Source organism: Podarcis gaigeae (genome assembly GCF_964106915.1).
Source record: "Podarcis gaigeae genome assembly, chromosome: 4".
NCBI lineage: Eukaryota > Metazoa > Chordata > Lepidosauria > Squamata > Lacertidae > Podarcis > Podarcis gaigeae.
This window is the reverse complement of record NC_139677.1, coordinates 79866652-79892716: the sequence shown is the minus strand read 5'-3', so window position 1 is coordinate 79892716 and position 26065 is coordinate 79866652. Positions and strand designations below refer to the sequence as shown.

General features: G+C 43.7%; 2 protein-coding genes across 2 annotated transcripts in view; one reads left to right on the top strand and one right to left on the bottom strand.

Moving 5' to 3' along the window:
• The window catches only part of LOC310843240 (cilia- and flagella-associated protein 337-like), a 1288916-nt gene that overhangs the window by 764512 nt on the left and 498339 nt on the right, over positions 1 to 26065 (top strand). The window lies entirely within an intron of this gene.
• The window catches only part of STARD13 (StAR related lipid transfer domain containing 13), a 231072-nt gene that overhangs the window by 146718 nt on the left and 58289 nt on the right, over positions 1 to 26065 (bottom strand). Inside the window, exon 3 of the mRNA XM_083736121.1 lies at positions 23655 to 23688. Coding sequence (XP_083592247.1) covers positions 23655 to 23688 — 34 coding nt within the window. The remainder of the gene's footprint in view (positions 1 to 23654; positions 23689 to 26065) is intronic.

Here is a 26065-nt window from a genome sequence, read left to right as displayed (position 1 = left end):
ACCCTCAAAAACCATGGGCGCTGAAACCCATGGGCATGGTGACTTGGCGGGCACCGTTTGCGCCCCCCCGACCTGCGAAGGAGCCTTTTTAAAGGCTACGGAGCGGGTGCCGGGGGGTGGTGGTGCTATGAGTCCTCCGCTTCCCCTGCCGAGCGAAGCCACATGCCATTTGGCGGAGAGCGCTGACTTCTTCCATTGAAAATTCGGATTAAAAGAACAACCCGTGAGTAATTGGAAACTGGAGTTAAAAAGGGGAAAAAAATAAATTTTAAATTCGGAGCGAGTGGGGGAGGTGCAAAAAGGAAGTCAGCCTCCCCCCTGTCGTAGAGGATTTAAAGTAAAGGATTTAACAACTAAGATCGAGTGCTACCTAAGTTTGATAAAGTTACTAATTTCACGATGGAAAATTATAAGACTGGGCTGGAGGAGAAAAGTAGAACGTGAGCTAAAATGCAACCCCCCCCCGGGAACCAGGAGTGATCCGCGAGAGCGCCGGGAGAGGAGAAACAGAGGCTTTGACAGCTGTCAAAGGAGCTGTCAAAGCTGAAGAATGAAAAGAGAACTTTGTTATGAGGACTTTGCCGGTTACATTTGTTACAAATTAGATATAAATTGTTTAAAACAAGGAATAACAAGTTACTTTGACTGTTGGGTGCGATCTGGAAGGAAACTGAGTTACTATAATCCCTCTAGAGGGGCTGTGGGACACTACAAGTATTGCTGGCATGGAATTTGAATTGGACTTTTTATCTCCTGGGAAACTGCAGAAATGGAACACTATTTTGTCTACAGAGGTCTCTACACTAAAGGAGACAATAGGCTTATCTATTGAAGAATGGAAGGGACTTGACGTAAAGTTTTGTTCCTGAATAACAAAGCCTCTGTAGGGAATTTAGAAGCCTTTGGAATTGGAACATTTTTGCAGGAGAGCAGGAAAAGAAACTAGAGGAAAGTGAGGAGAGAGAATAATAAGAACAACATGAACAACAAGAATTGGACAAAGTTGGAAGTGGGAACATTTGGGACATCCAGATTTGAAAGGTCTAAAGAAACAAAATTGGAGTTTTTACTCTTAAATACAGAGATCTGGATGGAAAAAATGGACCTTTTTTGAGATAGAGTTTTTCTAAGATTGGACGCTCGAAACTAAAGAGGATCAAAAAGACGGCAAAGACTATTAAAAAGTGGACTTGTGAAGGATTTCGGCCTAGATGTGGGATCTCCAGGATGACAACAGGCGTTGATGGACATTGGGGAACGCAACCGGGAAAGGGGGGAGGGAAATTTGGAATCCAAAGGGTGTTAAATTATACTTTATTCATTTTTCCATTTTCTTTTATTTTAATCTGTTCTACATATTAAAGAGGGGAACTCGTGGAAGGGAGCGGGGTCGATTTTAAGGGATGGAAAAACATCTTCAACATTGGGTTAATTATAATAAGTTTAAAATTTGGGGTAAGAACTTGCTGAATCTATTTGAAGGAATTGGAATACAAGAGGGGGTGGGGTGGGGAAGTCCTGGAAAGATGGTAATGAAAATAAGGTTAGAAAATGGATGTTTTATTTCTTTTCTTTTTTCTGTTATATTTGAAAATGTTCAATAAATATTATTTTTTAAAAAAATAAACACAGACTCCAGAGCGAAAGGGAAACTTGTCTGCGGCAGCTGATAGATGCTGCTTTATTAATGACGGAAATCCTTTTCGCATTATTCTCTGGCCCAAGTGAACAGGATCTCCTGGTGAGAGGCATTTTTATGCAACCACCCTTTGAACTGTTTGGTGGTATGAGCTTTATTTTGTGGGATGTGCAGTGGAAGCACTGGATGTGGTGGAAAGGGGGATGCCTCCAACTTTTCCTGGAAGTGATTGGGCGGTTCAGTGGGTTGGTTTTGTTCGCTGCTAATGAAATACACTCAGGAATGAAAACGACATTCCTCATGCCACCCCTCCTCCTGTTCTGCCGGAACAGAGGCATAAAAGGTTTCATGTTATTCTAATTATGTATGGTTTTTAGTGCCTACATTGCGACAGTAATTAATTACTAGTTTAATTGATACCAGATGATATTCCTGCCTCAATTAAGAAATGCATTAATTTTCCATGTTGTTGTTTCTCCTATAGAGTCTAGATTTTATTTCCATTCGGATCAAGAAGGAAACTGCTATTCAGCTTGATGGCAAATACCTTCAGAAGTGTGGCAGGTACTTTATTTTGACAATGAAGCGGCTTCTTTTTTCATTACAGTGGTACCTCGGGTTAAGTACTTAATTCGTTCCGGAGGTCCGTACTTAACCTGAATCTGTTCTTAACCTGAAGCACCACTTTAGCTAATGGGGCCTCCTGCTGCCACTGCACCGCCAGAGCACGATTTCTGTTCTCATCCTGAAGCAAAGTTCTTAATCTGGAGCACTAATTCTGGGTTAGCGGAGTCTGTAACCTGAAGCGTATGTAACCCGAGGTACCACTGTATTGTTTTTGTGCTGTTTTTATTTGTAACACCAATGAGTACACCTGCAGGGTCCCAGCCTTCCCTTCACTGAATAGCCAATTGAAGGCTTTGAAACCTAATTGCTACAGGAAGGTGATTTTCAGGGGTCAGGTTGCAGCTGGGGAGAGAATGGTTAACACTTGCCTCTCCCTCCCCATTCCACCAAAAATGCCCACATGCTGTAATTCAAAGAATGAGGATTCACAGCAGAGGGTGGGCAGCTGGGAAGTGAAGGGTTAACACTTATCTCATCAGATGCAGCTCTCTTCCTTGAAATCACCTGCCTCCTTCTACAATTAGGCTTGGGGGGAAACCTATGGATTCCAATAGAAGACTCCCCCCCCTTCAATCTATTTGCTGGTGGTGTGCAAACAGTGTTTGTGTGCTTGTAGTTGCTACGAATGCATTTGTAGTTGCGATGTGTGTGATTGCAATGTGGTGTGTGTGTGTGGTGCCCACAACAGTTTTCAAACGAGCTACAAGCCCAAGAAAGTTGGTGGCCACTGCGATATTTATTGTATTTAACATTAGCATTAAAAATGCTGATTCCCTAATAGAGCAAGGAATCTTGAATTATGACCTGGACATGCTGTGGGATCCTCCCAGATATCGCCTCTCTACTGCGTAGGGAGACAGGTGTGCTGCTCAGAGTTCAAGCAATTTAAGAGATTTTCTCCTGGGGCTGGTTTAGGTGAGCTGGCTGCAATGCCCTTTTCAGTTACAAAAAGGTCGGTTTTGACCATGCAGTCAAATTAGGAAGAGGTGTGTTAGAAACAGGATGTACGGTAAATGTTACAGTGCAATAGAAAGGCAGAGAAAAATGGGGATATTTTTAGGGCCTTCTTTTACAACCATGCCGAAGGAATACACTTGTTTTCTAGTAAGCATGGTTGTTAAACCACCATACTATACACTGGTGCTTGATGCTGAAAAAATAACAAGCAACCAACCTAAATATTAGACAGGCAGTCTCACTAGACACTGTAGTCACCACATCATACACCAGAGGTAAAAAGGACTGTATTATTATTATTTTTACTGCCAGGCCAATGTGATCTATATTTTGGTGACCCCTTATGTTGATAACAGATACAGAACTATAAAAGGAACATACCTTGTCATGGTAAAAACTAGCGCTGGGCTGAAGTATTTGTCCTAAGTAAAGGTAAAGGGACCCCTGACCATTAGGTCCAGTCGTGACCGACTCTGGGGTTGCGGCGCTCATCTCGCTTTATTGGCCGAGGGAGCCGGCGTACAGCTTCCGGGTCATGTGGCCAGCATGACTAAGCCGCTTCTGGCGAACCAGAGCAGCGCACAGAAACACCGTTTACCTTCCCGCTGGAGTGGTACCTATTTATCTACTTGCACTTTGACGTGCTTTCGAATTGCTAGGTTGGCAGGAGCAGGGACCGAGCAACGGGAGCTCACCCCGTCGTGGGGATTCGAACTGCCAACCTTCTGATCGGCAAGTCCTAGGCTCTGTGGTTTAACCCACAGCACCACCCACGTCCCTAAGGTAAAGGTAAAGGTACCCCTGCCCATACGGGCCAGTCGTGTCCGACTCTAGGGTTGTGCGCCCATCTCACTTAAGAGGCCGGGGGCCAGCGCTGTCCAGAGACACTTCCGGGTCACGTGGCCAGCGTGACGAAGCTGCTCTGGCGAGCCAGCACCAGCGCAGCACACGGAAACACCGTTTACCGTCCCATTATAAAGCGGTACCTATTTATCTACATGCACTTAGGAGTGCTTTCGAACTGCTAGGTGGGCAGGAGCTGGGACCGAACGACGGGAGCTCACCCCGCCACAGGGATTCGAACCACCGACCATGCGATCGGCAAGTCCTAGGCACTGAGGTTTTACCCACAGAGCCACCCACGTCCCTAAGCAACTCTAATTAGCTTTGTGGGTGATGCACCCAGGCAAAAATGACAATTGCACTAATATTTTTAGGGGGAGGGATTTCCATTTTTTTAAAAAACAACAACTTAAGGGTGGTTCTTTCTTTCAATATAAATGCCTTGCTGCCCCTGTTGGAAACAGTTCTTTGGTCTGTTCCAGCAGCAGTTGTCTTATATTGTTATGAACTTTAACAACTTTACACACAGATAGATTGTTTGGTTGGTCTGGCACCATAGTGGCTTCCAGCCGAATTCTAATGGTCACGAAATATAAGTCACCTACTAGTAAGCAGCATGATAACAAAAGTAAATAGTCAACTCAGTAGCACCTCAATCCATGTATAGTCTTAATAATATAAAATTATTTGTAGCATGAAGTACTACGGTGCAAGAACTCCTCCCGCAAAGTGGTTTTCAAATAGGTAATTCAATCAATGTGGCTCTTCCGAGGTACTATTTTTATAAATAGCTTGTGCCGAGTTAAAAAAAAAATCCAACATGGTGGCCTCCATGGGGCTGTCCCTGAATAAGTTGGGCCCAACTCATAGTCATGGACATGCCTTAGACCTGGTATTCACCTCTAGTGATGTGGGTGATCTGACACTAAGTAAAAGTGAAACCAAAGAAGTGCCATGGTCAGATCACTTCCTGGTGCAACTGGACTTCTCCGCGACCCATCCCCTCTGCAGGGAGGTGGGACCAATTCGGATGGTCCGCCCCCGCCACTTAATGGATCCAAATGGTTTCCAGAGAGTGGTAGGGGATGCTTTATCCCATGTTGATGGCCTTTCAGCTGATTCCGGGTGGCCCGCTGGAATGCGGAGTTAACCAGGGCTATTGACTGCCTGGCTCCGAAGCGCCCTCTCCGATTGCATGGAGCCCGGACAGCCCCGTGGTTTTATTCAGAGCTGAGGGCGATGAAACAATCGCTGAGACGGCTAGAGCGTCGGTGGCAGAAAACTCACTCCGAATCTGACCGGACACAGGTTAGAGCTCAACGTCGAGCCTACCAAGTGGCAATAGCAACGGCGAAGAAGACTTTCTTCACCGCCTCTATTGCATCTGCAGAAAATAGTAGCAGGAGACTCTTTCAGGTGGTCCGCAATTTAACGGAACCACCTTTACCACCGGGGCCTTGTAAAGACCCCAAGATCTCCTGCAACGATTTTGCAAAGTTTTTTGCAGATAAAATCGCTCATATTCGGAAGGAGCTAGACACCACCGTGGGAGCAGGGCTGGGGCGGGAGAGTGCTAGAGCCCTGTCTGGTCAAGTTGCATGGAATCAATTTCAATCCGTTACCCCCGAGGATGTGGACAGGCTGCTTGGACGCGTGAAACCAACCACCTGTCTCCTTGATCCTTGCCCATCCTGGCTAATAAAAGCAAGCCGGGAAGGGCTGTGCGATGGGCTCTGCGGGGTGGTGAATGCTTCCCTCTGTGAGGGAACATTCCCAGATCCGCTGAAAGAGGCGGTCGTTAAACCGCTTCTTAAAAAACCATCTTTAGATGCGGCCAGTATGGCCAACTATTGCCCAGTCTCAAATCTTCCATTCTTGGGCAAGGTGATTGAGCGTGTGGTTGCTGAACAACTCCAGGCACGCCTGGAGGATGCGGACCATTTGGATCCCTTCCAATTGGGATTCAGGCCTCATCATGGGACTGAAACTGCCTTGGTCGCACTGGTTGATGATCTCTGGCGAGCTAGGGACAAAGGTGAGAGTTGTTTCCTAGTTCTGCTGGATCTCTCAGCGGCCTTTGATACAATCGACCATAACATCCTTCTGGACCGTCTAGAGGGGCTGGGAGCTGGGGGCACTGTCATACAGTGGTTTCGCTCCTTCCTCCTGGGCCGTGTTCAGAAAGTGGTGGTGGGGGATGAGTGTTCAGACCCTTGGGCCCTCACTTGTGGGGTACCTCAGGGATCTGTCCTCTCCCCCATGCTTTTAAACATCTATATGAAGCCACTGGGAGAAATCATCAGGGGGTTTGGACTGGGTGTCCATCAATATGCAGATGATACCCAGCTCTACCTCTCTTTCAAATCAGAACCAGTGAAGACGGTGAAGGTCCTGTGTGAGTGCCTGGAGGCGGTTGGAGGATGGATGGCGGCCAATGGATTGAAGCTGAATCCTGACAAGACAGAAGTACTGTTTTTGGGGGACAGGGGGCGGGCTGGTGTGGAGGACTCCCTGGTCCTGAATAGGGTAACTGTGCCCCTGAAGGACCAGGTGCGTAGCCTGGGAGTCATTTTGGACTCACAGCTGTCCATGGAGGCGCAGGTCAATTCTGTATCCAGGGCAGCTGTCTACCAACTCCACCTGGTACGCAGGCTGAGACCCTACCTGCCCGCGGACTGTCTCGCCAGAGTGGTGCAGGCTCTAATTATCTCCCGCTTGGACTACTGCAATGTGCTCTACGTGGGGCTACCTTTGAAGGTGACTCGGAAACTACAGCTAATCCAGAATGCGGCAGCTAGACTGGTGACTGGGGGCGGCCGCCGAGACCACATAACACCGGTCTTGAAAGACCTACATTGGCTCCCAGTACGTTTCCGAGCACAATTCAAAGTGTTGGTGTTGACCTTTAAAGCCCTAAACGGCTTCGGCCCAGTATACCCGAAGGAGTGTCTCCTCCCCCATCGTTCTGCCCGGATACTGAGGTCCAGCTCCGAGGGCCTTCTGGCAGTTCCCTCATTGCGAGAAGCAAAGCTACAGGGAACCAGGCAGAGGGCCTTTTCGGTAGTGGCGCCTGCCCTGTGGAACGCCCTCCCATCAGATGTCAAAACGATAAACAACTACCTGACATTCAGAAGACATCTTAAGGCAGCCCTGTTCAGGGAAGTTTTTAATGTATGATATTTTAGTGTTTTCTGGTTTCTATGGAAGCCGCCCAGAGTGGCTGGGGAGGCCCATCCAGATGGGCGGGGTACAAATAAATTATTATTATTATTATTATTATTATTATTATTATTATTATTATTATAACAGTAGTTAAGGGTACCATCCTACACATGCTTACTAGCAACAATTACCTCTGAATAAATATTCAAAATACACAATAAAGAACTATTTGGTTAACAAAAGACTTACATCCTGAAATTTAACACACATACACCCCATGCCAATATAATCTCCACGTGCCGTAACAGCAGAGACAGCAAAATAAATGAATTGGCTGGAACCATTCCTAAATGCCCCCTGAAATAAGCAGGTTTTTCATTACTTGCCAGAAGACAAGCAGTGGCACAGTCAAGTGGGACTCCCATGGGAAGGCATTCCACAGCTGTGGCTGCAATCCCAAAGGATCTGTCTTGCATCCCCACCACAGACGACAGGAGGACATGCAGCAGAGCCTCGGGTGTTGATAAGAATACTGCTAGGACATCCCATCCCCAGAATATCTGAGGCCTTATAGGTAAAAGCCATCAGAACTCAACCTGGAAACAAATTGGTAGCCAAGCAAAATAGGAGTTGATACTGAAACTGAAGTTGAATCTCTGGAAGCTGTGTTTTGAATCAACTGACGTTTCTGAGAATCCTTCAGAGGCACACCCGTGAAGGTGGTGTTACAGTAGACTGGGGTTTCATAAAACCATAGAATTGTAGAATTGGAAGGGTCATCTCATCCAACCCCCTGCAATGCAAGAATCCTGTCCATTGCTGTCTGTGGGTGGTTTCAAACCACCAACCTTCTGGTTAACAGCCAGACACACTGACCGATTACGCCACAAGGGGTTGTAACCAATGTAGTGCTACGTTAAAATCACTTAGTGGTATACTTGCTGTGCTGGTGGAAAGCAAGGGAAAACAAGTACATTACCAAAGATTGTTGTGCAACCGATTGCACAACAAGAACCAGCTGGGGTACAATAAGAATTAGCTGTCTGAGGAATCTTCCACTAGCACAACAGTTGCGTTGGATTCCTTTGTTGCACAACCTTTTAATTCTGCCATCCGTTAGTGCTTAAAGTTGCACCCCACTTTTTGATGACCAGTCTGTTGTTAATTTGAAGCTTGCTTCACTGGTAATGTCTTCCTTTTTAATATGAAACTAACATGAAATTAATGCACACCAAATTGTTAAATGACACTGGCATGGACCTTAGACCTTAAGATACGGATCGCTAAATAGGCACCATGTAAAGTGGTGGTCTTCAGTTTGATGCAATAGGCAGAAAAGGCAAAACACCTGCCTTCGTATTTATTTCTAGGATCTTTAATGAATTATACTTTTTCGGGAGAAAACAGTATAAAAACAACAGTATTTCTTTCTCTTCGCCACAAAGGAATCATCCCTCTCCCGCACAGTAGAGTTCAGGTCTATATTGGAAACAAAACTGACGTGTCAAGTTAAATTGAAGCCCTTGTGGGATAAAGTCATCTATGAAATCTGCTTATACTTGCCAATCCTAATCAGGTACTGGATGGGAAAAACAATAAAGTAAACAAGTACTTAACATCTCCTGGGATTTGAAAACAAAAGATTTCACTTCCCTTGTTTTTCTCTCTCTAAAAAAAATGCCTTTTTGCTCCATTTTATATGCTGCATGCTGCATATTTAAAAGCCTAGGGACAGTGAAGTGTGGGCAAAATGTCCTTTGTTGATAAGGCAATTGTCTGGAAGAGTGGAATTCATGGCAGTGGAGACACTGCAATAACATCGCCATGGCTGGAGCAGAATTTTGAGTTGCAGTTTTCATTATATTATTGTGAGCAATTGCTAGCACCATACAAATTGGAAGTGTGTTTGGAAAACTGAATGTGTTTAATGCTTTTTAATAAAAACTAGCCAACTGAATAAAGGGAGGTGAGGAATCAATGGGTCTACTCTTGCCCAGGTTCTGGGTTTCTGCGCTGTGGGGAAAACAATCCTTGCATGCCTATTTGCTCCCCCTGCCCTTCACATTTCCCTTCACATAAATGGCACCCAGTGAATGGCCACCTCTGTACACAGAGCCTTTCTCTGAAGAAAGTAAGGGACAAATGACACATTACATTAATCATGCTATAAGAAAACAAAGTGTGCTTAACACTCCCGCTTTGATTTCGGATGGAAACTAGCCAGATGGGTTCCCATCACAGCTCGGGTGTGTGACGCTGGATCAAGACCAAACATGGCTGATTTTCTTTCAAGGTAAAGAGTGGCAGCATAAAGCACACTTGGGGGAAGGGGGCATTACTAGTGGAATGTGTAGTTTGGGCCTAATGTGTACGTAGGCTCCATATTCACCTTTAAAGCACATTTTAATTCTACTTCAAAGGATTCTGGGCACCGTAGTTTGCTAAGCGTTGCTGGGAATTGTAACTCTGTGAGGGGTGAATTACAGTGCCCAGTGTGGGTGTTAAAAATGGAGCGGAAAACCCAACTCTGCTAGCATCAATGCCCTACAGAGGACTCTGAAGTTCTTTTCGCCCTTTGCTCTGAGAACATTTTAGCAGAGTCCAGCTGCACCTGTATTCCATTAACTTTAAAAGCATTTCACTGTTTACAGTCACCAGGAAATGTCAATGTCTGTGTTATATTAACAAGTCAGAAATAACAAATGTAGTCTCGGGTTTTAAGGGTTAGCTGAGAACACTTCACTCTGACTCACTTGCATGCTTAACTTCCGAACGCAACTGACGCTGACTGAGTGGCCCTATATTCTTTATATCACAAAGGGCAAGTTCTGGAGGTGTGTAAAGAACAGAGTCCCTGGAATACAAATCACATATGCACCAGCAGTACATGAGTGGCACCAGTTCAGGTTCTGGTGGATGAAGCCAAGGATATTTTGGGGTGGGGAACACAAAGTTTAGAAGCAATGGGGAGACAGGCTAGTACGAATCTGCATTTTGCTTCATGTGGACAAGTCCCTAGTCATGCATGGTCTGAAACATGGGGTTGTGGGCTTTCATAAGTGGAGACCCTGATGTCCAAGACCGTTTGGTCCTTCAACTCTGTATCATATATAATATCCTTCCTTGAATTTTTCTGCATGCCTGTGTCTAAAATCTCAATGGATATTACTTCTAGTATTCCCGCATATATAGAGAAGAACATAGGAGAAGCACCTAACTATTGTCTTCTACACCATCCTTCTCCAAGCTAGTATATAGAATGTTCTGTGTCTATTCGGTTTGGAGGCGTCTTGCCTTTAGGGCATGAAATAAACTAGGCAAGAGACGCTTCCTCACCTCCAGCCATAGAATACACAGCTGGCACACATTGCAATATTGGAAAATTGACATGCAAAATATATATCTTCAGCAGCAACAACTTACTGCATTTGTGGCGCTACTATAATTGAGGACAGTGTTGGATGATTCTGTAAAGGAAAATATACAGTGGGGGCAGGGGGAGTTAGCAGGTTTCTGCATATAAGCCCTAGAGTTGATACCTGCAAACCAAATGAAAAAGTCACATTGACTACAGCGTATGTTCCATTTGAAAATCTTTCTTCCACTTTCCATATTGCATTAACAAATATGTGACATATAGGAAATCCAGAGGTGTTCTTGCAGTCTGTTCATACCCTGCCTCTTGAAACAACACCTAAGTTTGAGTGGTTGCCCTTGTCTTTGCCTTCCCCCAGTTAACTGTTTCCTTCACTATTGAAATTTCGATGGTAAGTCCTTGGGGCAGGGCCCTGCCTCTTTCTGCTTAAATTCCCTGTAAATTATGTGGATTGATAGAAAATAATCTGCAAAAGTACCTCCAAATTTGCAATCCCTTGTCTGGGAAAAAAGGAACTAATCTTTCACTGCTACTTTGAGACACGGGTCTCTTTTCTGACGTTGTCCCTTTGGTGTTTGGCAACGTGGTCTTGTTCCCAGAAGAGATTGGGTGACATATATGCTTTGATGCTGTGGCACAGCCCAGAGATCTGAAATGGAAATCCTGCAAAAGCTCTAGAGTTCTGTTCTCATTTTGCACCTGCACAGATCCGAACTGTCTAAGAAGCACATTACTGTGCCTCATCTCAGACTGCTTGGACCAAACCCAACCACCATGTAATTCCATTGAATTTAAGTGGAGTTATGGCAGGCAAAAGCAAAACAACAATAACAACAAAACTGGCCTTGCGGGTTTGTAAATGAACTACAGTTGGGGGGGGGAGTTAGAGGGTGTCAGTGATAAGCAAGAGCAGTGGCGAAAGGAGCATATCTCCTAGTTAGCTTTGGACAGCTGACACTAACTCCATTGTGAGATAAGTCTTACCGACTGTGGGAAAAGCAGCAGGGAAAGACTCACACCAGCATCCAACTAGTATTTAATGGGAAAAAACAGATCTGGAAATCTTGACAGTATCTGCTCCACTCTCTCCCAATCCTCCCCCCGCCCTCCATCCCTTCCAAAGAAGCAATGAAAGTAACTTGTGAAGTATCATTTGCTTCAGTTCCTAGTCCAAACATGCATTTCCTCAACTGGCTTTTTTTTTAGGGGGAAGGGTATTACTTTCAGAGGAGAGAAGGTGGGTGGTTTTTTTTGGGGGGGGGGCGGCTCAAGTGGATGTTTATTTTCTGCCAGAGAACAGGAGCTGTTTCTCGGCATCATCAAAAAAAAAAGATGAATCATTGTTTAATTAAAAAAAGATATATCAAGTAACCTCAAGATAAGTTTTGGGAATCTTGGTTATAAAAGGGAACACCCATGCAGTGCAAATCCCAGTAGAAGAATAGATTGACTTTCTTATATCCTCCAACTCAATGAGCATTTTAGTGTTGGCTCTGGGGGTGGGTGGAGCAAGAAAGGGGGGGGAACCACCCACACAAGAGCAGCAGATGGAAAGGAAAACATTTCGCCGTCTTCTCTGCAGCGTAAGGATAAAATGTGCTGGATATATAAATGAAAATTAATCCCTTTCAAGTAAATACCTGAAGGTTGAACACATTCCTTTGCCACTGGAGGTGTATATCAGAAGGGAAGACAAAACTGAGAAAACTTCTTCTGCCAAGGATGGGGAACCTGTGGCACTTTATGCAGTTCTTGGACTCCCAGAAGCCTCAGCCATCGTGGGCGATCACGATGGGAGTTGAAGACCAACAACATCTGCAGGACCACAGATTCCTCCACCTGTGACTCAAACCTTGCTCTTGGGTTGCCGCTTTACTATTATCCAACCATCTCCAACTGCATTTGCATACATAAAAAACCAAATCTCTGAATAGAAGCATAGTTGGAATACAAGAATTAGCAGAGTAAGAGTATTAGTAAGACTCACTGAAAGGCCATTACACTGAAACAGGAAGTTTGAAGCTCTTCAAACTTGGGACATAACGTAGACCTCATTGGTCCTCACCTCAAATGTTCCCAAGTGCGCCATTGGTGTGGCAACACTGCTGACTTCTCAGTGCATCAGAGGGCTCTGGGCATAGAACCAAGCAGAGGCCCTTCTCGGTAGTGGCGCCCGCCCTGTGGAACGCCCACCCATCAGATGTCAAGGAAATAAACAACTATCTGACTTTTAGAAGACATCTGAAGGCAACCCTGTACTGGGAAATTTTTCATGTCTAATGTTTTGCATAGATGGGCAGGGAATAATAATAATAATAATAATAATAATAATAATAATAATAATAATGATGATGTAGTACAGTGCAAGGGCATCACAGACACACTGTGTCAAGTCTCCCATGTGTTTCTCGAACAGGCCCAAATAGCTTAGGCAGTAGTGGACCCTTGATCCACAGCCAGCCACTCAAGCTCTGCAATTTGTGAAGTTAAGATGTGATGGAAATTATAGCAAATATTCAATAGTTGCTGAGAATAATGGAACAATGCTGGGAAGATAGCAAGGAGACCTTTAGCACATAATAAAGAAGTGCAACACAGTCCATTCCACTGTCTAACAGCTCTTACTGTCAGAAAGTTCTTTCTGATGTTTAGTCAGAATCTCCTTTCTTGTAACTTGAATCCATTGGTTCAGATCCTACCCTCAGGAGCTGGAGAAAAGAAGTTCACTCCATCTTCCATGTGACAGCCCTCGAGATATTTAAATATGGCTATCATATCTCCTCGCAGTCTCCTCATTTCCATGTTAAACATACCCAGCTCCTTCAACCATTCATCATAAGGTTTGGTTTCCAGACCCTTGATCATCTTAGTCGCCAGTGGCGTAGCGTGGGTTGTCAGCACCCGGGGCAAGGCAAGTAATTTGCGCCCCCTAACCTGTGGATTTGCGCCCCCTAACCCGTGGATTTGCGCCCCCTAACCCTAACCCCCAGATGTTGCGCCCGGTGCGGCCGGGCCCCCCTGCACCCCCCACGCTACGCCACTGTTAGTCGCCCTCATCTGCACACATTCCAGTTTGTCAATATCCTTCTTAAATTGTGGTGCTCAGAACTGGACACAGTACCCCAGGTGTGATCTGGCTATGGCAGAATACAACAGTACTATGACTTCCCTTGAACAGGACACAAGATTTCTGTTGATACAGCCTAGAATAGAATTATATATTTTTTTGCTGCTGCATCACCGTGTTGACTAATGTTAAGCCTGTGGTCTCCTAGGACTCTCGAGATCCATGAGCGTAGCCAGGATTTTTGTTGGGGGGCAGAACTGCCGTGACTGGTCAGTTAGTTAAGTATTTCTTTTGTTTTACTTGATTGGGGGAGCATCTGCACCCCCCTGGCAACGCCCATACCGAGATCCTTTTCACACATACTACTGGCAAGACATGTGTCGTCGTCCCCGCCCTATATTTGTGCAGCTGGTTCTTCCTGCCAAGTGTAGAACCTGACATTTGTCCCTATTGAAATTCATTTTGTCTTTGGTGACACTAGCTAGCCTTCCCAGTTGGGTGTCCACTGCAAATTTGATGAGCATCCCCTCAATTCCAAATTTGAGGAGCATCCCCTCAGTTCCTTCATCCAAGATATAAAGATGCTGAACACCCCACTTGTCACGTTTTCCCAGGTCATGTTAAGTCTGCAAACAGACAAGCCAACAACTTGTAGTTACAAGACATTGACCCACCCCCTGAAAATTATTATTGCAGATATCAATGCTTGGAATAGCCTCTCTTCCCTGTAGTTTCACTTCTCAAAGCTGACACCACAAAATAGAAATCAAACAGTTATTTAAAAGCCCTCCTCTATAAGACCCGTATTGTACATGTACATGCCAGCTTTGTACAGAAAACTTCCCTTCCCTTCTCCCTCTATCACCAGGGATAAGCTTCATTTCTGAGCCTTACATTTGGTATGCATGGCCAGCCTCTCTCTAATGTTGCGTTTCAGTTGTGCTTTGACAGCCCTGATTGCTAATTAGTCTCTGCCTTCTGCTGAATGCTTAATAAATATAAGTAACTGTACATGGATTTATAGTACAAGCAAGCTACTCTAGATAGAGCTCATATTTATTTACTATTTAGATTTATACACATTATCCAGGTGGCTTGCAATAAAATATTTTATACAACACACATCTTAATACATTGAAGTAAGCTAATCACAGCTACTTAAGAATAGCAACCACATCGGATAAATGAATGGACATAACTGTCATAATCTGGCACATTTCTGATGTAGATGTGGTAGTTCTTTTGATGCAATTATCCCCAGCCCACCTTCTGCATAATTTACACTCCATCACACACATGTGTGTGTGAGTAAGAGAGAGAGAGAGAGAAAAATAATAGCAGTTCAGTGCACAAGCTATTGCACATTCTAGTCAAGAGATTATGAATGGTGACACACAAGCAATTGCAAACCTAAAAGCATATCCAATTGAAGTCAAACAGTGGTTTTCCTTCCCATTTGATGCCCATCACCAAGGATTTCCAAGACACTGTGCAGGGTTTCTATGGATATCCAATTACGATGGGGCACAGAAGCAGAAAACTCCATGGAAATAAATGGGCAGGTATTTCAGAGGTAACAATATCCTGGTTAAAACTTCAAAAGTACAACCTTCCGCCCATTCTGTTTTTATTATTTGGTGGTGAAATTTGCATAATAACAAACACTCCAGCAGAGCAATCCCAATTGCCTGTTGCTGTCATGGTGGCTTTGCTGAGCTACCAATGCCTCCACAGTCTGGTCACTCATCAGGAATGCCATGCAGAGGAAATAAAGGGTTAAATTCCCAGTCCCTGAACTGCACGGTCCCATTTCTAAATAGCCCCCCCCTCCAGGTTTGCTACATAGAGGGGCAAAAAACAGGCAGGTTAAATGCATATGGGCATTTAAAATCTCATTTAATTTGTCCCACAGGACCTAGCTTGGAGATTGCGACTGTATAATAGTGAGTGACCCCCAGTGACAGTTTTTCAGAGGATTCAGGGGACAGTTGTGGATTAATAGGATGGAGACTTATCAAGTCTCTCTCTTTAAAATCATCCCCAAAGTTCATTGGAGTTTAGCCTGCAGGAGGATCAGACAAGCCATTAGGCCACACTTTCTTATAATGCTTCAAGAGCATGTTAGAGTCTGCATTGCAATGGCCCAGGTCACTTAGGGACTTTGTTATATTACTGCAGTGCACCACCAGCTCCTCTGCCAGCCTCTTGATGCTCTGCTAAACTCATCATTACTGTGAATCAGCAAATATGCCGCATGCTGTTATGTTTAGTGTTTCAGTGCTAAAACTGGCAAGCTGTTGGCACTTCATCTGGCTTTATCATTTTGTCGACAGGGGAAAAGAAACCTTACTCCCTTTCCTTGAGACGCAAAAATATGCTTATGTTAACAACTGTATTTTGTCGTTTAACAACAACTTTACAAGGAAAGAGTTTGTCCTGTAAGGCTTGTCAGCAAAAATGTTCGCAGTGAAAGTGCGGTGGATACTTCAGAATTAACTCACATTCCATCTTATGAGCACATATATTACTTCCCAACTTGTACACGTTAGATTCATATTGTTAGGCAGTCCCTAAACAGGGACGTGGGTGATGCTGTGGATTAAACCACAGAGCCTAGGACTTGCTGATAAGAAGGTCAGCGGTTCGAATCCCCGCAACGGGGTGAGCTCCTGTTGCTCGGTCCCTGCTCCTGCCAACCTAGCAGTTCCTTGCGGGAAGGTAAATGGTGTTTCCGTGCGCTGCTCTGGTTCGCCAGAACCGGCTTAGTCATGCTGGCCACATGACCCGGAAGCTGTATGCCAGCTCCCTCGGCCAATAAAGCGAGATGAGCGCCGCAACCTGAGAGTCAGCCATGACTGGACCTAATGGTCAGGGGTACCTTTACCTTTACCTTTAAACAGTGGAACTCTCCTCCCAGTGGTGCATCTAGCCTTGTATAGCTTTTGCTGTATGCTGAAGATACTTCTCTTTACCCTGGCCTTTTACAGTTAAGATATACCCACGTCTTTTGCTGAATTTATATTGGTCTGTTTTGACTGGAATGGCTTTACTTGTTCTTTTCATTGTAACTGTTTTACCTGCTTTTATAATTGTCCTCCTATATACATAAACATGTATGGCTGTCATCACGCTGCAGTTTGTGCGGCAGCCAATAGGTGGCCACGCCAACTCCAGCATCATAAATGCAAGACAGGTAAACAAGAAGTGAAGTTTTTTGTTTAATGGAGGGGGAGGTGCTTCACAGAGTGGTTTAGCAAGCCGCTCTGGGAAGTCCCCCCCCCCGACTGTTAAGAATGGCTGCAGCAAGAGTTAACAGAGGGGCTTCAGAATACTGCTCCATGAAGCACCTCCCCCCTCCTTTAAAAGAAGGTGGGACTTGGGGTGAGTAGTGAGGGGATAGGTGAAGGGGCAGTGTGAAGGGAGGGGGTTGTTTAAGTGGGGAGGAGGGCACTGGTAAAAGAGTTGACAGGTAGGTGGTGTTGGCAAATGGAATGAGCAGGGGAGGAAGCTCCTGGGATTTTATATTGTTGTAACCAGCTCTGTGACTTCATGGTAAAGGGCAGGTAAATAAGTAAGTAAATTAATTACTGGTAATTAATTTGAAAGCTGGTTCTTGTGGTATTTGGGATACAGTGTAGAGGATCATGAGTGAAAGCAAATGAGACCACAGTCAGGAATTTATACCGTAGTGGGAAGCAAAAACGTCTCATGTTAGGATCTGGGGAAGGTGAACATGTAAGAACCAGTTGTGATGCTTGCTTTCTCCCTCTCATTCCTCAGCAGCACTTTGGTGCTGCAGAGTTGGGGGTTGCCAATTTCCGATTTAAAAAAATTCTGGTACCAAGATAAGATCAGTAGGAGGCACACAAGGGTGAAGTCCGGCTGGGCTCCAGCGGTAGTAGAGCTCACAGTAAGGCTGGGCTTAAGTGTTCAGCCTGATTTTGCAGTCTATAAGCATAACAGATGGTGAACTACTTCTCTTTTGCATTCACCACAGTTTTGTGGTGGGATGAGTGGGGAACTGATCAGAACTCCCTTACTCCCATTTAATGGCAGACATCTTCCCCTCCCATAGAATGTCTGAACAGAAGGGAAAATTACAGCTGCCACAGAAACATGGCTGCCAGCGAGGGTCTCTGAGGGAAGCAACTTTCTAGTGCTGATCACCTGTTAGATGAAATTGACTGAGGAAGAATGCAAAGGCCACATTGAAGCATTTCCTACCTGCATTAAAGACTGAGCTGATTATCCCCCCTCCGAGCATCATTTCTGCCTTTTTCATAACATATGTAATCATTAAATGCACAGAATATTACTCACAAGCCATACACATGCATTAAAACACTGGCTAATTACTTTATGGTACAGTTATAGGCAACGTTATTGGGACTCTGTATTGAAATAAAATCCATTTCTGGTGCGTAATCACATTTCTGTCAATTCCTAGTATAGTATAAAAGGTTTCCCTGAGGAATTGGAACGGCTGTGTGCAGCTGCAGCTTTTCTTAGAAAACATTTTAAGTATTCTGATAAACATATTGGAAGGTCTTTTGGACGGCACAGGAAATAGCGTGCCAAGCCTATTGGTTTATTTATTTACTTTAAGTTAAAGGAAATGCAAATGAAACGGGCCGGCCGTACAAAGAGAAGCATTTCCCCCTTCCATAAAATGGAATGTCTGGGGGGTGGTTTGGAAAGAGCAGAGGGTCAGTGCGAACTATGCAGGCAACCTCCTGTTCTGACTGGACTGTTAGCCTTGATAATGTCACAGAACGAAGGTGGAGAGGGCAAGGCTGTCTCAGTTCCCAAACTTCTTATCCTGGCCAAGCCTCCTTGGTTTGAGCTTAGTAAAGAGTTTGAAGCTTGGGACTGCCATCTACTGAGGAAAGAAAACTGCTGGCCTTGTCCTAGAACTCCCTTGATCCTGCACTGTGTTGTCATTCTTTGCAACTCCTCCAGCACTAAAACTTAACAGCAGGGTTGCTGCTCGATTGAAGAGATCTTAGCTGATTGATGAAATAAAATTTTCATTCATTAATTGATTAAACCTGCTTAGGTTTTGCACACGACTAAAACAAAAGTTGGGGGGGGAGCACACCCTCTTTGTTCAAATGGAGCTTGTATGTGTCATCACAAACAGGCATGTTCTGGGAAGAAACATTCCATCTTGTGTGAGAATGTGAGGGGAGGCCTCTTCTGAGATAGAAAGCTGCTTTGTGCAACACATTCAGGCTGCATTCTGACTGTGTTTCATTCAGTTTTCCTGACGTCTCCTTAGCTGAGCACTCCTGTGTTTTATGTGATCTTTCACATGATGTGAAAAGCCGCTTCTGGAAATCTAGTGGAATTTAGAGCTCATTTCCATGTGAATTGCTTCATGAAAGATGTCCCCATGGAACCCCATTAACGTGGAAAATCACATCATGAGTTTTGTGCTGCAATCTTCCTGCAGTTTTAATGTGATGAAATATGGGGCGGCAATATTCTGGCCTACAGTTCTTTCCTGCCATTTTAATGAGCAAATCATGTAGGGTGCAGAAGCATTTGTGCACATAAAGAGTGGTGACATGTCCAACGGTGCCCACAGTTGTGTCACACCACATCCATGAGTGTGAATGAAATTTAGTGCAACATTGGCAGTATGTTGATCAAACAGGCACAGTTCCATAATGCAACAGGTACAGTATACAAATAATAATAATAATAATAATAATAATAATAATAATAATAATAATAATTTTATTTATATCCCACCCTCCCCAGCCGAAGCCGGGCTCAGGGCGGCTAACAACAATAAAACAATAAAACAGTACAACAGTACAACACAACACAACACAACACAACACTCTAAAATCATTCATTAAAAGGAACATTGGCTAGCAGGACACAAGCAGTAGCATTAAAAACAGGAAAATAAACACAATAATAAGCCCCAAATCTTACATTGGATGCTTAGAACCTCTTACTCTGGAATATAACTATAATGGAGAAAATTCTGCATGAGATTTCAACAGGAACTTAAAACTCCAGGCACTTTTTATATGATTTGGCATTCCTTTATGACATACACAGTGGAACCATCATTTTCAAGACAACATTCGTCACAAGCAATGCTATTTTTATAGAAAAAGAGGTACCTAAACTCACCTTGGTACCCACCTGAGAAGTGCCAGAACTGAGTTCTGGTGAGTTTCAGCTGAAAAAATGCCCTTGTCACATGCCTGACAAATCTGGAACTACAGTATACTTGATGAACTGCTAAGGTTGATAGACTTGTACTTTGTTTTTTTAACTCATGTGCAACTACTCATTCCACATGCTTATTTTGTAATTTTGTTTTTCATCTTTTATTTTTTGTCTGCTGTTATAATTCTTTTCTGTGTTTTAGATACATTATAACATAAAATAAGAAACTTTACACACACAAAAAAGGTATGGAAAGATCAAGCAGAAGAATCATACGAGTCATCCATCAGAGTGTCCAAGGTCTATTCAGTATGAAAACCAAGTCACAAAAAAGTAATAGATGCATTACTTAAAAAAAAAAAAAATCCAAGAGAGCAAATCACAAAAGCCAACCCTGCAAATGGTGTATATAATTCAAGAAACAACAAGAGAAAACAGTTCATGACTAAATCCAAACAACTCATTTAGAGAAAGCAGGTCTCGCTTCAGAATAAGTACCATCCTGGCATTCAAAAGACAGACTCATAACATATAGTAGATAAAAGTTAATGTGCACAAAAATAACAGTTGGGACATTTACGGAGAAAACTATGCTTTTTGATTAACAACAGTAGCATTTTGTTGACATGACAGTAAAAGTGGCTCAACAAGAGAACTGCCAATTAAGACCTCCATTTTCCAGGTCCAGTGTGCTAAATCAGCATCTTTGTCAGCATACACACACACCAGCTCTTGACACTGGCTGCAAAATAAATAAATAAAAGGGGTTCCCTCATCTGCTGATACCTTAGTTATAGTTGTTCTTCAAATAGGTGAATAATATAATTTTTGAACAAAATGTGTGTTGGCTCATGACAATTTGAGCTATGCAAAACCACAGGGTTTAAGCTAGCTGGTTCAAGCTAGTTACCCAGACAAAATCCACTTGTATGGTTAAAAGTCAGCTGCTCTTTTAAACTTGAATTAGCATTATTTTTAGAATATTAGGTTTACTTTTAAGGGGTTTTTTATGTTTAACACAGAAACTGTTCCAAGCACCATGCACGCACCATTAGGCTTCGAAAGCTGCCATTCTCGTGACTGTGTGTCAGGTTTGTTTGTTTGTTTGCTTGCTTGCTTATTTCTGTCCTGTCTTATATGCATCCTAATCTTTTCCAAGCCATCCCCACTGACCTTGGAGGGAGAGATGGTCAGTCAGGCATTGGGGGTCCTGAGCCATATAACGATTTAAAGGTTAAAACCATCACTCCGAACTGGGCTCAGAAACATAATGGCAACCAGGGTAACTGTGCCAGAACGGGTGCCATTTGGTCAGAACTGCCTAATTCCTGCCAGCAATCTGGCTACTGCATTCTGCACCAGATGCACTTTCTGAATCGTATTCAAAAGCAACCCCACATTGCAGCAATATAACCTAGAGGTTACTAGAGCACAGACCGCTGAACCCAAGTTACCTCTGTCTATAGGTAGAGAAGTGTCTGAGCCATTAGCCAAAGCTGGTCGGAGGCACAACGTTCCACTGAAGTGACCTGTGCCTCAAGCAACAGTAACAGATCCAGGACAACCCTCAAGCTACGCCTTTTAAAATTGAAAATACAGGGCAGGTATGTAATGACCTCTCCAGTTTGTGGTGATATTTTGTTGCTTGCTGCACCATGATGTGACAACTGCAAATTCTTTGCACATTTTCTTCTGACACACTGACAGCAGCTTTGCTTTTCTGACAAGAATTGTGGTAAACTCCTCATCTTTATTTTATCTGTCAGTACTGTTAAATGCCCTGGATAACATGTCCGCTACTACCAGGGCATTTTCTTGTCTAATATTCAATAGTTCAAGTCTTGCAGCAGAGGTTGGAAAGAGAACATAATGTCTGAATCCTGGGAGAGACAGGTACCAGCACTTGCTGAACAATATGTTGCTAGGGCCCTGTGCTCAGTTTCTGCCTTCTACTGCCCTTCTACAGATGGACAGACTGAGCATTTTACAGCCACTGACCAAGGCCAGAGCTTCCTTATCTGTCTGTGCACATTGACGCTCTTTTTATGAGGGAGTCTACAAGCATATGCCATTGGTTTCCAAGAACCACTGTACTTCTCCAAATATCACTGCTCCAATTCTCTTTTTGGAGTCATCCATTGACAATCTGGTTTATGTTATGTTCCAAACACAGTAGTTTAGTACATGACCTGCTTTGATTAACTGCTTCAGCTTAAAAAAAAAATCAGTGCAAAAACATTCACAGTTTCCCAATAAGGCTCATAGGCCGACTGGGTGAGCACATAAAGATTACGTATGAAATTTGCAGCAAAATTCACCATTCTTAAATGGGCACACCCAGCTCAAGGAGGACCAACGGCCAGTAGTTTAATTCTTTATTGACAAAGCACAAACTTACAGTAGCTTCTAAGGTGCACTAAACACACAAACACACTTCTGGCAACTAAACAGCTGCCATTCCCTTTCAGGCTTGTGCTCTGAGCTGGATGATTGGAGCAACAGTGTAACCACGCCTCCAACTTAAGTTCCCGTGTCTGACGGGGCACACACAAGCAAACCTGTGACTTCACCCATATGGAAGGTACCATTGTGCCTGCCTCTTCAAGTCCTTCTTGGTCCTGGGAGACAGCGGGAAAGGGGGTGGAGGGGATTCGACTAGCCTGATTCTCCCAGGAACCGTCTACTTCTTTGTCTCCACTTTCTGGGACACTTCCCTTTCCTCCAGCCCTGGCTCTTACTGCCTCGTGAGAGGCACAAAACACCACCAATCACTGATTCCTTCCGCTGGATCAGCCTTGAACATCCCTGCCTCCACCACACACTCCTCAGAGCCCTGCCAGGCCCTGACAAAATGCTCGTAATGCCTTCTCATCTTCTCATGGTGATATTTTTGAGACATCCTGTATTTGCCAACATGCATCTTCTCCATCTCAGATTTTTAATCTGAGCCAAAAATGAACTCAGGGGGCTTGTACTGTTTCGAAGCAGGCATTAAAAGCTCCCCAACCCTCGGTTGAGAGAAATGGGGGGTGGTGGTTTGGTAATGAATAAAATATAAAATATAAACCAGAACAAGCCTGTCCAGAACTACAACAGTTGCACCCATGCACAGATGGCAAGCCACTTCAAAATGCCTGGTACCCACTCTTTTACCATGCACTCCTATATTCCCTCCTAAAAAGTACATGGAAATAACTCATGAGCAGTAGAATGGTTCATCATGAGTTACCACCCCCATCATTCTGCCCAGACACTGAGGTCCAGCGCCGAAGGTCTTCTGGCGGTTCCCTCACTGCAAGAAGCAAAGCTACAAGGAACCAGGTAGAGGGCCTTTTCGGTAGTGGCGCCCGCCCTGTGGAACCCCTTCCCATTAGATGTCAAAGAGATAAACAACTACCTGAGATTTAGAAGACATCTGAAGGCAACCCTGTTTAGGGAAGTTTTAATGTGTGACATTTTAATGTATTTTTAATCTTTGTTGGAAGCCACCCAGAGTGGCTGGGGAGGCCCAGCCAGAAGGGTGGGGTACAAATAAATTATTATTATTATTATTATTATTATTATTATTATTATTACCATGACGGTTCCCATTTTGCTCCTTTCCTGTCATGTCTGGGAGCAACAATCCCTTGTTTAGTGTTACTACAGATGTGATGCTAAACCAGGGATCGTGGTTTGTGGCTCCTCTTTGTGCAGGGGGAAGAGCAAAGTGGGAGCAACCTCTGCATTCACAACAAACAACTGACTATAGTTTAGTGTGACATGTGAACTAAATATAATAACAATGAGTGACCTACCTGCTTTTTCTCTGTTCAACTCCTGAGACAGCATCTGCAAGAAAGAATTACGTTTCTTAGTTGGCAAAACATTTTGTTTCCTTTCGTGCAGAGGCACCCAAAGTAAAAGAGGATGTTAAATTCTGAGATATCACCATCATTGTCTGACTGACTCTAATGCTGCAAAACAACAGGTACTGATAATGATTTTTTGTGAACTCACAGACGGCTGCCAAAAATGGTTTTAATTAAGGGCTCGACCTATAGTTGTAAACAGATATTTACTTATTTAAAATATTTATGTCCCTTTTTTTCTTCTGGCTGCTGAGATCCCTAAGGTGGCTAACACCACGAACAGTATTAAAACACTAATATAATATTAAAACACCAAAACAAAGACAGTGTTTCAGATTAAAAAAAGAGCAAACTTTAAAATGCTGAGGGACAATACAGTTGAATATTGTGAGGCAGACAGTATATACAGGTGTACAGGTGAAATGGCTAGAGCTCATGTGTGTGGAATTTGGTGATGTTAGTTCTTCCAATAACACAGAGTTCTCAATGTCTCCTTATGTAGGTAAATCCCTGAGCACTCAAAACATTTGATGCTAGAGCCTGAGAACACTAACCTTTTTGTCCCTTCACAGGGCTGGCACCTATAATATCTGGTGCCTAGGAATGTGAAACATTTCTCAAGTATTAGGGGCTCTGTTTTTTTATTTTTTATTTTAAATCAAGTTGTCTTCTCTGAATGATTTACTGCACATTAGGCACACTCGTTTTTATGGTCTACTCTACAATATTTGAGTGATGTGGCTGATGGACTTCCATAGTGCCCAGTGGTATTTTTCCAGAAAAAGAGGTGCCAGAACTCACCATGAACACCTCCCTTGTTCTCTTATAATGGCAATGGCATCCACCAGAGAGATGCAGGAACTGAGTTTCGGTGAGTTCTAGCTGAGAAAAAGGCTTGATAGTTCCATCAGTAAACTGTTGGGGTTTTATTTTGTCATAATAAGGCTTGTGATTTTAAAATTTCCATGGAAATAATGACACAGAACAAGCAGTTTTGAAATTACATAAATATGTGCCACAGTAGTCTTAGTTCTCTTTGAGCATGTGTCAGCCCCCATCATCCAGCTCTGCCTCCTACAATTTCTGGTTCTTTTTGTGAAATTGTACCAACAAAAAATACTGTTATGTCGCTTGACCAATTCCAAATGGGAACACAAAACCTGACAGATGAAAAGTAATTTATATAAATAATGTCTTATAGGAAATGGCACTCATGGAACACTAGGACAGCAATTTATCTAAGCTGAATGGAAAGCATCAGTCTGAGCCATAGGAACTATGAATGAGCATGACCCCATTGTGTGGGGGAAAACCTGACAGCATTTGCAAATATGACTAATAATGGCACACACAAGAATTTGGATTTAGTGATTTTACAGGATGCCTCAAAACAGTACTAAGAGTACCAACAGCATTAAATATATTATTATATTGCAATAATATGTTTATTTAAAGGTAAAGGAACCCCTGACCATTAGGTCCAGTTGCAGACGACTCTGGGGTTGCAGCGCACATCTCGCTTTATTGGCCGTGGGAGCCGGCGTACAGCTTCCGGGTCATGTGGCCAGCATGACTAAACTGCTTCTGGTGAACCAGAGCAGTGCATGGAAACGCCGTCTACCTTCCTGCCAGAGCGGTACCTATTTATCTATTTGCACTTTGACGTGCTTTCAAACTGCTAGGAGGACAGGAGCAGGGACCGAGCAACAGGAGCTCACCCCATCAAGGGGATTTGAACCGCTGACCTTCTGATCGGCAAGCCCTAAGCTCTGTGGTTTAGACCACAGCGCCATCCACATCCATATATATGTTTATTTACTCATAAGCAAATCTCACTAAGTCCAAAAGGTCTTACTTTCAAATAAATGTGTATAGGATTGCACTGTCTAATTTGCTAATGGCAGTTAAAAAAATAAGCAGCAGCCAAGCAAATTTTAAAATACTTAATTCCGTTTTCTTTCTTGCTGAGATTTGGAAGCTCTGACCACAGCTCTGTTACTCCTGATTTACCTGAATAAGAAAATATCAGTTGTTTCCCTTAGCTTTGTATAAAATTGTCTCAAGCTAATACTCTTTATTTCCTAGGTTTGCCAAAGTCTGAAGTACCAAACCTCTGGTTGCCAACCCAGTGCCCATGACATCACTGGTGCCCTTGAATTCTGCTGGTGCCCACAAAGCCTCTAAGTACATAGAGCCAAAGGAGAAAGCTGGAAGAGCAGTTTTGTCTTTTCAAGACCCCCTGAGCAGTGATTGGGAAAGTGATTGAGTTAGGCAGAGACGGAAGTGACCTTGGAGACTGTTTGTGGAACAGAGCAGCCAGAGGGAGAAAGTAGGGTGCCACAGGATTTGGAAGGAGG